This window comes from Columba livia, chromosome 15, assembly GCF_036013475.1.
Source record: "Columba livia isolate bColLiv1 breed racing homer chromosome 15, bColLiv1.pat.W.v2, whole genome shotgun sequence".
Taxonomy (NCBI): Eukaryota; Metazoa; Chordata; class Aves; order Columbiformes; family Columbidae; genus Columba; species Columba livia.
Genome location: NC_088616.1, coordinates 11,908,069 through 11,921,746, shown reverse-complemented (window position 1 = coordinate 11,921,746; position 13,678 = coordinate 11,908,069). Strand labels below are relative to the sequence as shown.

At 48.9% G+C, this 13,678-nt stretch overlaps 1 protein-coding gene across 5 annotated transcripts in view; it reads left to right on the top strand.

Moving 5' to 3' along the window:
* LMF1 (lipase maturation factor 1) overlaps window positions 1-13,678 on the top strand; it is a 180,574-nt gene that overhangs the window by 159,254 nt on the left and 7,642 nt on the right. For all 5 annotated transcript variants that reach the window (XR_010466377.1, XM_005504541.3, XM_065031272.1 and 2 more), the window contains 2 exons: window positions 2,356-2,539; window positions 11,359-11,471. Coding sequence is in view for 4 of the 5 variants with exons in the window: in XM_005504541.3 (XP_005504598.2) it covers window positions 2,356-2,539; window positions 11,359-11,471 (297 nt within the window). In the remaining variant the exon portion in view is untranslated. The remainder of the gene's footprint in view (window positions 1-2,355; window positions 2,540-11,358; window positions 11,472-13,678) is intronic.

Sequence of the window (13,678 nt, the reverse complement as noted above, 5' to 3'; positions counted from 1 at the left end):
CTTTTTCCAACGAGTGACTTGGGGGATTCATTGCTACAGGAAACTGTGGAGACGAAAGTATAAATGGCCTCAAAAAAGAACAAGACAGATTTAGAGGACAGGTCCAACAGCAGTTTGGCTGCTGCCTTTAGCTTAGGAAATCTCAGTTACAGCTTCGAGGTGGGACTGGACAAGGGAAGCGTCTCTATCCGTGTTTGCAACCAGGCTGGGTTTTAAACATCCGAGGCTGGGTTTTCTGAGGACAGGTCACCAGGTGTAGGTGAGCCATGGCTGGGGCCACCATCACCGTGCTCATGGCCCTCCAAGCCTCTTCCTGACCACAACAACCGAGGAAATGCTGAAAAACAGGAATTTCAACCAAACAGCTTACCCCAGGGGCAACAACAGGGCCGGTCTTCTCTGCATGGACCTCTGGCTTTGCCACCACCTCGCCGTGGTGGCCGTGGGTGTTGTGCAGAGGTCTGGGTTGGGTTGGATGGGCAGCTCTGGGGTTAGTGGTCTCTGAACAAGGGCCCACAGGACAAGCCAACAGTAATTAAATAGGCTTTAAAAAAGGTGAAACAGGGTGGCTGTGGGGATGATGAAGGCTGGCCGAGCAGATGGTGAAGGGGAGGAGCAGGTCTTGCTGTGAGCGCTGGAGATGCAGAGGACACATGGAGTACATCAAATTTTTTCAAATAGCAGAAATTGCTGTGGAAAGAAATAAGTTAGAAAAAAAATATTAAAAATATCAATGCTAGTTGTGGAAAATGCTGAAGTTTCTGCTTTTTTTTGAGAGACGGAGAAACAACCCCTTTGAAGGCTGGAGTGATGAAGCTACGGGAGATTGTTTTCTTTGGGTTGTTGTTCTTTTTCTTCCTTAGTCTATGGTTTCTGTTTCAACAGTTACCAGAACCTAAAGAGCATGTGATGAAATGCTGCTGTAATATGTTTGTAATTCCAGCCTATGTAAACCAATAAAAAGAGGATTGCAGCTTATAATGAATATACGATTATGTGAAACTTGACATATTTTGAATCACACAGTAGGAACATACTTTTATTAGTAATTTGGTGTCCCTGATTTACAGTGTGTTTCTAACCATTGGGCAGCTGGCCATGGCTCATAACTCAGCCCAGCGTATAATATGGGACTTGGCTGGAGAATCCAGAAATCTGTTAAATGTAGGTAACAATTAGAAGCGGAGATGTACAGCATTCCTTGGGTTGGAAGCATCTATCGCTGGAAGCCATCAGGAGAGAAGGTGGAAGCTGCGTGTTTCCAAACTTTCGGTTTCTTGGGTTGAAGGAGGAAGGACCAAAGTGGTAAAAATTAAAGGAGTGTTGGGAGCTGGACAGCTTTGATAGGCAGAGTTCCGCAGTTACGTGTTGGTTATGGAAAACAGCTCTCCAGTGCAGGTGAGCGTCACTGACAGGTTATTGAGAACTCGGTGAGGGTGTTTTCACGTGGGCTTTCCGTGACCTGCAGAATTTGCAGTCCCCGCTGCTCTACCACCCTGCTGTGCAGGGTCCAGCCAAGCAGCAGAGCCTGCCGTGACCTGCCGTAGGGCTGGCCTGCTTTTTAACCAAGTTTTTATACATCACCTGGGCACTGGGGGCTTTATTGTTTTCATTTTCTGCTTTTCATGGCTTGGTTTGCATTGGCTTATGCGTTACCTTCTCCTCCCCTTCCTCTTGCTGAGTAATAGCTCCATGAGGCCTGTCTTCCATCTGGGATGGTGAAATGTTTGGGGGTGTAGAGATGCTGTTAAAGATGCCCCAAGTGTCATCTCCTGGGGGTTGCTCTGTATGGGGCCACCCATTGCCCCAAGGCTCAAGCAGCTATGGCCAGTTGACCTGGGCTCATTGCCAGCCTGTCCTGCCCCGCCCCTGTATTTTTGCACATGGCGCATGCTAAAAACCTGGAGATGATGGAGTTGTGTTTTGTGACGTGTCTTTCATCTCTCTTTCCTCAAATAATCAGGAGCTTGTAGTCAGAGAGCTCTTGTATCATGGGAGTCAACAGAGTAACAGGAACAAAAGTTTCCTTCAGAAACATGGGACAAAGAGAGAAGTTGGTGCAGGTTGAACATACTCACGTGGGACTTGGGAGAACTCATATTCTCTCCGTGTCTTGGGCAAGTGTTAGGCTCTGATTTGGAAAGACAGACCCTTCGATTTCAGTAGGAATCATATTCTTTAGCCGTCGTCCTTCCTTGGATTGGCACAACCACAGGGTGATAGAGGTTCTCTGTACCTTGACCCACCAGGATCCACCTGCACCGTGGGGCCATTGGGGCAGTTGAGTGTTGACTCTCATGAATTAGCATTTTCCATGACTTGTGACAAAAACCAAGCTCATGTTGTGTCCCACAGCATTACCAAGGAGAGGACAGAAGTCGTCCTTCAGGGGACATCCAGCCTGGATCCCAATGACCCTGCTGCTGTCTGGGAGGAGTATGACTTCAAATGCAAACCTGGGGATCTGAAGAGGAGGCCGTGCTTCATCACCCCCTACCACTACCGCCTGGACTGGCTGATGTGGTTCGCTGCCTTCCAGGTATGTGCCGTTGGGTGTTCAGAGACCTGGACCAGGAAAAACAATTTGTATGAATTTACTATGTGTTGGGGTGGGTGGGTGGATATTTGAAGCCCTGATGAAGTTAATTGTGTTTAGAAAAAAGAAAGAGAAAAAAGGTTGTATTCCTAAAGGATGTCTGCTGCTGGTGTAATGAAACTTCGAAATTTTATGTGAGGCTTTTTAATTGTTTCTCAACAATAACAAGAGTTCAAGACATTGAGAAAGACCCTGCAGAAGCTGCCTCGCAGGGGACTCACCCCTTGGACCCTCTTGGGGACACCCCTGGGGACACCAGCAGTTGCTTCCACTGCCCACCTGCCTACGTATGGATGTAGGATCCCTCAAAATATTTTCCCCACATGGCGTCAGCAAACAGGTGACAGCCATAAATTAGAAAAGAGAAGAGGGGAAGGCAGGCTTGTGAAATTAATTCTTGTGTATCATCTTTGTGTATCTATTCTGCAAAGTTTTACTTGTGTGAATGTGAGCAATTGGACTGTGTTTTACAAAATGTGGGCTTACAGCGGTGGCATGAGGCAAACCCGTCTCACATTATCACGGGCTTTTCTCTTTGTTCCTGTGTCCTCTCCTGGCATATCCTCTTCCCTGCCCCAAACTTCTCTGTTTGCTTTCTTTGTGGTATTTTCGTTTAGGCGCCTTTTGGATTCCTCAGCGATGACATAACCATCGCTATGGTTTTATATTTACCCCGCCAGTTTTTGTGTGCTGGAATTTCATTTAATCTGCATTAGGTATGCTTATCCCTCAGCAAGATGACAGCAAAGGTTAAAACTCAAGCCAGCAGTGGTGCCCAGCGTGACATAAAGGTGCAGAATGTTGAATGGGAGCTGTTGGTTTAAATCTGACTGTATTTTGGGAGGGCTCCGGCAGCAATGAAGAAATTCAGCTCATCCCACCAAAGGTTGTGTCTGCAGAGGAGAGAAATGTTTCTGAGATGAGAGAAAGGCTGTGTGTTTCCAGGGCAAGAACATCCCAAAGGCTTTAAAATACAAAGTGATCTCAGGTTTAAAACCAAAGGAGGACAGGAGGAAGATGAAAGAGCGCGGCCTCTTCGCATCTTTATTAAAAACGTTTAATTCACTGCAAGGTTCCCCCAAGTGTCTGTTCGCCTGGACTCAGGGGGCTGCTGCCGTGCGTGCCCGCCAAGGTGTCTGTCCACAGCGGCTCATTAGCACTGATTAGCACAGAGGGTCTCGTTGTGGCGGCAGGAGGTGGGTGCCCGAGGTGTGTGTCAGCCCTGGGCTGATCTGTCATCTCCTGCTGCGGTGGCACCGGCTGGAGATGAGTCCTGCCATCCCATGGGTGTCCCCCACCCACCGCAGGGCTCCTGTCACTGGGGACGTTCCCATGGCCCCCCCGGTGCACACAGGTCTGCGTGAAGCAAGTTCAGATCCTGCTTAGAAGAAGTATTAATAAAAAGTGCAGAAAGGGGAAAAAAAAGCCCTTCTGAACAGCGGGGAGGACTGTCGTTGGAGATAGTGGGAAGGCAAGTAGCCTGCGCAGAGCAGCGAGCATTCACAATCTGGATGTCTAGGCATGTAAATACCTGCTTAAGTGTGGAAGTAAATCCCGTTTGCAGAGGCCGAATATGTGTTTGAAAACAGTGAGCTGTGTGTTTGGTGCTGGCTGTCACCTGGGGAAAGCTGTCTGTCCTGCCATCCCCCCACCACAGCCACAAGTCCCCATCATTCAGGTGATGTTCAGCTGCAGGAAGGATGAGAAACCAGAAGTCAAAACCCCAGAAGAAGTTTGTGAAGCCAGGCAAGTTTTGCAAACACCATACAGTAGTTTATGGAGTCCATAAAACCAGGTTACTTCAGCCTCTGGATTAGATTTAATATTTTTTTTCAAGTTCTGGATTTTTTCTGTGCCACCGCTCGCCATCTGCCCCATCACCTCCCGAGCAGGCGGCCGCAGGGCTGGTTTTGCGGTTCGTTGGCGGTGGCCAGGTAAGGAGCTGACATATCCAGCTCTGACAGGCTGCAGAAAAGCCAGGGACTTGGGGGGAAGATATTTACCATCCCTTTGTGCTGCTCCTGACAGGTTCCTCTTTGCACCTCATCACCGCTTGACATACGACGCCTTCCTCTGCTCGGGCTTTCCTGCAAAACTTTCCACCTTGGCTGTAGCTGCAGGGTTTGCTTTGAAGAGCCGGCGCCCGGGAGAGCCCTTGGCACGGCTGGCGCGGCAGCGGGAGGAGCCGCCGTGCTGCTCCACCTCTGAATTGCGATTTATTAGTTGACTGCCTCTTAATTACTGTTCCAGTAGCGCCGTAATTACATGTAATGTAACATGGCATTATTTTCCAGGAAACCATTTTTGTGACGTTAATTTTATTATCTAAATATAATATGCCTTTTCACTTGTCCTCTAAATCCCCTCTTTGTTTTGTATGTCTCGACATCCCGAGGGTGCTGTAGTTCTGAATTGGAGCCCTTCATTTAGTTCTGGCAGGGACATAACCCGTCCAGAAACATGTCTGTGTTGCTTCTTCCCGGCTGCAGAAGGGGAAAAGCTCCCACGAACCTGCAGCAATGTGTGGAAATCAGTGCAACCCTTTTCAGTGGTTTCTCAGCAGTCACCTCAGGGACCACGGTTGCTCCATCACCCTGTCACCTGTCTGCAAAGTGGGCTGGGGTGGCCTCAACAAAAATGTGTCTGTTGGCCAAGAGCTGATGTTCAGGTGTTTCTTGTTGAGGTCGGATGCTCTGAATCACCTACATCCATCAAAGCGATTTAAACCAATGTCTGAGCCAACTTGATGCACATTTTTAAGAGGAGCTGCTGCTAACTGGAAAGAACGACTCATTACATTTGCAGAAGCCACCGAGCTGTGAGCACAACCGAGGACAAAGGTCTAAAAGCCTGGCAATCTTGCTGGGTTTGATGGGGATGGGATGGAGCAGAGCATCATGCTCCCAGGGAAGCTGCTGGTGCTGAGCGTGCATCACCAGATGAGCACACTTGTGAAAAAGCATCATGAAAAGGCAAATGTGATGATAGATGAGCAGGCATTCGGCGTGCATGGTGTCACCCTCCCACGACCCTCAGCTGAGCACCCAAATCAGGAGAGATGCAGCCGACCGGCGAGGGTGCGGACGAGGGACCCGCGGGAAGAGCAGCTGCAGAAACCTCCTCCTGTGGCAGCCAACGAATCTGCGCTGGCGTCTGGATGTCAAAACAGGTTTGGAATAGGTGAAAACCTACCGCAAAGGGCAGAGCAGCAATCTGGCTTCCACGTCCCCATGGAGAAGGGAGGAAGTAATGGATGAAATTGCAGAATATGATTTAATCTCAGGAAAATTCAGGTTAAGCATTAGGAAAAACTTTTCGCCCCTTGAAACCTTATTGTGTTAGTGCAAAGACATCCTGTTTTTACAGGAGCTGGAGACAAATTGTTAAAGCTTTGTCTGTCTTCCAGCTACTGATGGCAACACTCTTGTAATTATTCGACTTCTCATTTATGGTGGGTATTTGTAGAAGGCGCCCAGCCCAGCCATCACAACCCAGAACAGAGTTCTGCTGTGCTGCTGGTACAAAAAGTGTTGCAGGCAGATTTTGGCAGGCCATGGGTGGATTCAGCATCGTTCATAAATAGCAACCAGAAAACAAAATACTGCTCATAGTTTTGGGGCTTCGAGTTAGTCACTTTTCCTGGTAGCGGGATGTCTTGGACTTTACAAAAGCCAGTTATTTATTGTACCAAAGATTTGTTCTTCACCAGTGGGCAGCACTGGGAAGCCTCCAGTGCCCTGAATAAATTAAAATCAAAGGGAAGGCTTTTCCCCTCCTTACTGTGGCATGAAGGTTATTTATTCTGCTTAAAGACTGCATTGGGCCAACACACTCTTGGTGTTTACCAAATAATAACTACTCAAAAAATATAACAAAGCTAATGCCATCTTCATATTGGTTTTTAAAACCCAATATCTCGCTGCATTGTACCTTGAAGAAGCTCCACGAGTCTCTGAATGGTGGGACTGCCCTACAAGGCTCTGCACACTGTCAGCAAAGCCACTGCAGAGCAGCATTTGAGATGCACAGAGAAGCAACGTGTGCTTTCCAGATGCAATGTGTAATTTTATAGATAAACTTCAGCTGCTTTCCAAAGAGAAGAGAGAAACATCAGCAACGGACTGATGCGCTGAGGATCTCCCATGGGTGGTAACGGGGAGTCGTGATGGAGACTTCACGTTATGGCACATGCTCTGGAAGAGCTGGGAAAAGGTAGTCCTGCTTGTAGAGAAGGCAGATTAATATTTTTGCAAAATATGTTATTCAAGCCTCTGTTATCTCAGTCTTGCAGCCAGAAGGTGCTCACAGGAAAAAGCTGCATGGCAGCAGGATGGAGGAGGAGGTGTGGGTAACGTCATAAAACCCAAACCTCGTGCGCTGTGCACTGAGCGCAGCCTTTTACATTTCCTTTCTTCCCCCTTCTAAAAATCCAGGCCTCAATTCACTTCCCGTTTCCATTGCCGCATTCATACGTTTTGGTCCATGTTCAGCGTGGAAGAATTTTATTTTCTTCTTTTAACTGCGATTCCTTGTCTCCCTGTGAATATGAAGGATTTCAAAGCCCCAAGCTGCATTCAAACTGCAGGCTGGATCGGGGGCGGACTCCCCTCTGGTAGGAATGTTGCGGTGGAAGTGCCCAGAAACCCAAATAAGACCGATAGCCTATCGTGCCACGGGCTGTATAAATACACAGCAAGACCTTGTCTGTGCAGGGAGTGATTATTGTCTACAGCGGCTATTGTGTGTCCCTGTCTAGACTCTATTCTGGAACAAAGTGACTTTTCTTTCCAAATGCAGAGGTGATACGGGAGCTATGCCAGGTGCGCGATTTCCCCATATAGGCAAGATGTAAGAGCCGGTTCCCAAAAGTTTTGCTTCACCTTTTATTCCTCGTTCCAGACATGCCATCTCCTCGGGGGACCTGCTGCTTTCCCAAGCATTTGCTAACAGCCCGGACTAAGGGATGGCTTTGAGTGAGGCTGGAGAAACTGCCCCTGCTGAAATACTGTCTGTTGAGGCAGACCTGCGGAGAAACGGCCTCCCTCTTTGGGAAACTCCTAGAAAGATGGGGATGTAGTTATTGGAGATAATGACAAGTGATGTGACCTGATGCAGCCTTTGACCTTCCTTGGTTATGTAGCTCGGGAAGCAAGATGGTAGCAAATGCTGGAATATTATAAAAAAGCAAAGGATTGCAGTAGTTCTGCCCTCTTTTCTATGGGAGATGGATTATTTCTCCAGCTGATAGCTCAAGTTCCCTAAACAGCAACAGTTGAAGGCAGAAGTGGAAGCAGCAGTATAAACAGCAGTGTGAATATTGGGTGAAAACATCCCGGCCGGTGGAGTTACCGCTTTCCCTCCCTGCGGTGCGTAGCTGTGACATGCAGAATGCCCCTTACGACACAGCATGGGAAACATAAACCTCCCCAACCCCTCTGTCATCCACCCTCGCACGCCGATGTGACACCGTGCAGGGCTCCCGACCACGTGAAATAATAATGCAGGGCTCCCCTGCCAAGTTTCCAGCTGTTTCCACATGTGCATCTCATACTTACCTCCTCCCGTGTGCCTGTGCCAGGACCGAGATTCAATAAAATGCCACGCTAATCCGCAGTCCTTTTTCATTAAATGACCTATTAAAGCTAGAGGAAAAGGGTTCTTATTATTATTTCAGTTGGGAACATGTTCCCTGTAGTACCGGGTGTTTTTAATATGCATTTTTTGCGTTGATTATGTTCTCTTCTACTTTGTTATCTCTGCAGAGGTTTGTCACTACTGCCTCTGGTTCGCCCCCAGCTCCTTGCTGGTGCCTGACTTAGTGGTGATTTGGTTTTAAATTCTGTGAAGTTATTAAATACTTCTGTATACAAGTTCATGTATTCAAGGTGGGAATGCCGTGATTAGACGCTGCTAAAGCGGGTAAGTGGAGAGGCCAGAGGATGCAAAGAGTTGCAGGGAAGCCTCGGGGTGGTACCCGGGATGCTCAGGGATGCTCGACCATCTCCCTGGGCCATGTGCAGGGGGACAAGGAGCAAAGCCCTGTCCCAAGGCAGTGTTTGAAGTGAGACTGGCACGGAAGACGGGGGGAGCACCAACCCGAGCACCGCACAGGGCTGAAGCCCTTGGGCTTTAATACCTCATCGCAGGTCTGCCGTGTTAGTTCACTGTGTTAGACCTAAAACCTTATTTTCAGAGGTCTTGAGTGCTGGTACCAGCTGTCAGGACAGGTAAAGATGATCTGGGGAGATGCAATTGTTGCATTTCTGTGGGTCTGCACAGACTGTCCATGAACAGAGACGGGCTTTGGCTTTGTGATGAAGGTAACGTTGCTTTCAGAACCTTAACTCTGCCTGAGCTGCTTTTCTCAGGCATTTTAGTTGGATTTATGATGGACTTTTTTGTTTTTAGGTTTGTTAGTTGCTTTCTATGCTAAAACAGAAAGAAAACTCTCAGGAAGGAGAGAGTCACGTCCTCATGGCTGCAGCTCCCCAGGATGCTCCGTTCAGGGCTGGACAGGGAGTCGTGCAGCTCAGGGCGCAGTTTGTTTTGCTCCGACCAGCTGTGCGGGTTACTGGTTCCCCAGTAATCCCAGTACAGGTACAGCACAGGCCCTGTGTGGCACAAGGGGAAGTGCAGCCCCAGGTTTTGGAGGACAGGAGGCAAGCGTTGGAGTATCAGTCCATGTCTTGATGGAGACAAAGCAGCCTGGGGATGTGTCACTGGTGCAGGGTCAGTCCCCACCTGCCTTTGTCCTGGGCAAAGATCCAAAACCTCAAGATGAACCCAATTTGTGCATGCATGCCCACCTTAGAGCAATGTGTGCATCTGTCCTGGCTTTTTAATTAATCCACTGGATGATTCAAGCTCTGACCCTCCTGTTTTGCACACTCAGAGATGGCAAAAGTGGAGCTCAGCACCAGGCAAAATCCCCCATCCTGCAAACGTTGTTGGGGGCTGGGTCTCTCTGGATCTGCAGACAGAGTCACCTTCCCACTCTGGGGTGTGATGCTTCCTTGGACGCAGCCCAGATCTCCTGGACTCTTTCTTTTACCCTCCCATTGCCACCGTATCACTTTACAGAGTAATGAGTTAAACAGCGCGGTCGTTAGAGCAGCTCGGCTCCTGCGTGCTCCCAGCATCGGCGACGTGCGATATCTAACCCTTCGTGCTGGGGGATTTGCGAGGGGAGGGGCTGCACCGGGTGGAAATTTCTCACCGCAGACTTTGCCGGGGCCAGACATGTTGTAAATTTTACAAGAAAAACACTTTGCAAACCAGAAGTCCAAGTCTCATGTGCACGGAGCTGCTAATTAACAATTTGGAGACTGTGTGAGCCGGGGAGGTGATTCCTCCGTTACAGAGCCTCATGGTTTTGAATCTGGCTTTGAAGATTTGGGATCCTCTATAAAGATCCAGCTCTGGGAGTCTGGTGATTTCTGTTGCTGTTCTTCTCCAGCTTCTCCCCAGTTTGCACCCAGGAACCTTCATGCCTCCCAGGCCCTCCTAGAAACAGCACTTGAAATCATACAGAGCGCTTTAAAGTGGGCTCTGCAGGGAGGCACAGGATGCTGAAGCTCTGACTCACGGTATGTGATCTGCCATTGCTGTGACACCTCTCGCAGTGTCCTTGCTCACAGCCGAGGATCCTCGGGCATCCCCAAGCCCTCGAGGGGCACGGAGTGGCTCGGGGTGGCTGGAGCTTTGACGTGAGTCATCCCATGAAACATGACATGGTCAAGCCCTTGGCAGGACGAGCCGCGTGGTGGGGCAGGACGGAAGCAGGCAGATGGGGACAGTAATCTTTTTAAAAAGATAAATAACTGTGGTTTTCCTCGAAATTGCGATGAGCGCTGGGTCAGAAACCCTGCAAGGTAGAGCTGCCGCTTGATGGGCCTTTCCACCAGCGTTTGGTGTTTTCCATCTCCTTTCTCTCCTCTGTTTCCCTTAGCAACGGAAATAACAAACTTTATCACTAGAAAAGATTTGCAGAGAAACTTTGCCTTGATGTTCTGCATTAGTCACAGGCCTGCAGGTACAGCTGCCGGCTTTCGCTTTCCCACAGTGTCCCCTACTGCTTGCATTAAAAAATCCATTTAGGTGCACATTAAAAAAGGAAGAAAAAGAAATCTTCATGTAAGGATAAAGTACAGAAAGTCACCAGAAGGGGAAATGCTTCTTATGGAGCCTCAGCAAGAATCCGTCCGAAAAGCAGGAGATGCGAGGAGTCGTGGAGGGAGGAAAGTGCAAATTCTGCTGCTGCAGCTCGCGTGGCTGCAGGGTTACGGTATGGCATGGGGTGTAAAGAGAATAGATTAGATTAAACTAAGTAAGAGAAAGGAATGAGGAATAGAGAGTTAGTTTCTTCTGTTTTCTCTCTGGTAACACGCCAGGGGAAAGCAGCCTGCTTTAAAACGATGGGCAGATCGGCATTTCAAAATGTGATGTTACTGTTCCTCTGTGGAGCTTGCTGCTAAAAGAAATGATTAAAATCAAGTATTTGGGGGACAGAAGAGGCAAGAACACCTCCAGCTAGGGTAGATACTTGTAAAGTCAAAAGCTCTCCCTGCATATGCCGGAAGGTCTCAGTCTGGACTTTAAGGCATTGGGTCCCACAGGATCTGTTCCTTGCAACATCAGGACATTAATCGTTTGCTACCCAAATCAATTGTAATCTCTCCCCACGTAGAAGTCTGTAACACTAATAACACTACACAGCAGGCCCAGCAGTGCCTAACGTTTATATTTTTCATTCCTTCCCCAAGACCTATGAGCAGAACGAATGGATCATCCACTTGGCTGGGAAGCTGCTGGCACAGGAAGAGGAGACCTTGTCCCTGATGGCCACCAACCCGTTCGCGGGCAGAGAACCCCCACGGTAAGTTCTGCCAAGGGAGCTGGAAGCACCCGGGCTCTGTGCTGTTCCTATCTGGGATGGGCAGACATGGTTTCTGTTGATGGTTTGGGGTTTGTATTTGCTGGTACCCAGGTCGTGCGTTTTCTGAGGATACCATGAAGAGCTGGTGCTCTCAGCACCTCAGCGCCTTCCCAGTGGGGACACGAGGACCCTTTGGTTGGCCTGTCCTCAGGCAGGTCGGTGAAGGGCTCTGTGGTGCTTCTCTTGGACAGAAATCATGGCTGCTCAAGTGGTTTCCTGCCCATCAGCTTTGGACTTTTTGCCATGGTCATCCTGCGAGCTCAGATCAAAGACAAAACAGTCCTGCAGAAATGATTGTTTGTGTGGACACTTGTCTTGGAAGTGTTTGTGTTTCAATGAAGAGACAAAGCAAACATCAGCAAGCGAAAGGCACAGATGAAAACCCCAAGGTTTTCTACAAAAGGAAAATTTTTCACAAAAGCGTCTATTTTGTTGATGAAGTTATTTTTAGCTGAGAAAACATTTTAAGGGAATTTTGGATCAACTCAAGTAATATTATGCTCTTGCTAATATTTTCCATTTGAGGCTCTTAGGATGCACTGCAAACAAGGATGAAGGTTCACAGCCCCGTGTGAAATGAATTTCCTCTTGAACCCTGCTGATGATTTTCAGCTTTAGCCCAGCACATCCCCCAAACCTGCTGAGCAGAGACTCCTTTTCCAGCTCAGACACTAACAACTTCCACCTTCTACCAAAGCGCTTCTTCCGAGGTGCTTTACACATCCCAAGATGGTATAAAATATAAACCCAGGGTGGTTTATACTCTGAGCTGAATGTATGTTGGTATGTAGTCTGCAAAAAAAACAGAGCAGGAGCACAGCTTGGAATATAACCACTAAGTGAGTTGCACACCATCATATTTGAGTATTTCTAATAATATTTCTAATAATGTCTCATTTCTGGGGTTCCCCAGGCATCCCACCCCATCATATTGCACAGGCAGCTCATCAGAGCATCCATCCAGGCTGATGGGAACATAGAGGTACAGGAGCCGAGCCGGCTGTAAGAACAGTTATTTTGGGGGTTTTGCACATATTCTCACTTGAGAGCCGTTTCCCCAGTCGGTGCAGCGTCGCAGAGCGAACCAGCGGCACGTGGGGCAGGATCCAGGGACTCACAGCTGCACCAGAGCTCCCGTAAACGATGGTTTATGGGTCAGGACATGTTACAGGATGGTGTCGCAATTTGTCGGGTTGCATAGCAGATCTGTTACACACAAATAATGACACCCTGGCCCTGGTCCAGGAGGGCTCTGGGGAACCTCGATTAATTATTGCTACAAAAGTCGTGCTGGGTTAGAGCGGCACAGCCCTTGCTGTGTAGAGATGCAGCTTTAATCATGTTTATGGCAGGGTTTTAGCTGTGATGAGCTGCGCCAGGGCTGGCTTTCCATGCCAGGAGCAGCACGCTGATGCTGCAGGATCAGCTGGTTGGCTTGGTGGTGTTGAGAGGAGTACGTGGAACCTCTTTGCTTTGGGTTGTGTTCCCGTCTTGGCTGTGTTTTTGCTTGGGTTTTATGGACCTTCATTTGATTGCACGTGCATTTATCAGCCAGAGTAGGGTCTGGAGGTTGTGACAGTGAGTGGGGCCTCCCGGCTGCTCCCTGCCACCCCCTTTTTGGTGGCTGCACAGCCCCACAGATGTGGCACCTTTCTGATGGCCAGGGAAGGGGCACGGTGCAGCCCCATCCCCCACGTGGTGAAGGTGGTGGGCACCTCATTAGGCCACTAATGAATGCCAGAGCTCACAGTGGGCAGAAATCCATCCCAGTGCAAGGACTCACCCACTGGGATGCAGCAGGAGCTGGGTCATGGGGATGGTGCTGGGGCATCATTGGCAAAACCGAGCTGGAAGAGCAACCGGAGAACCAGCACCATGGCAGCTCCATCTTGGGTGGGTTTAGCAACCGAGTTTCACCAAACTTTGCTCCTGTCCCTGAATCTCAGTGCTGTAAATACACCAAGTGGCGTTCATTGCAGGGCATTCCTTTGCATTGCTTTATTTTTGTTTTGATTAACAAAAAGCAACCTAGAAGTGCTGGCTGACCCCCGGGGGTTTTAGCAGAACCTGGAACCCTTAGACACTGAGTCACCCGTTTGAATGAGGTGTCCCCAGGTGCCAGAAGCCGTGACCGACTGGTGGCTGCT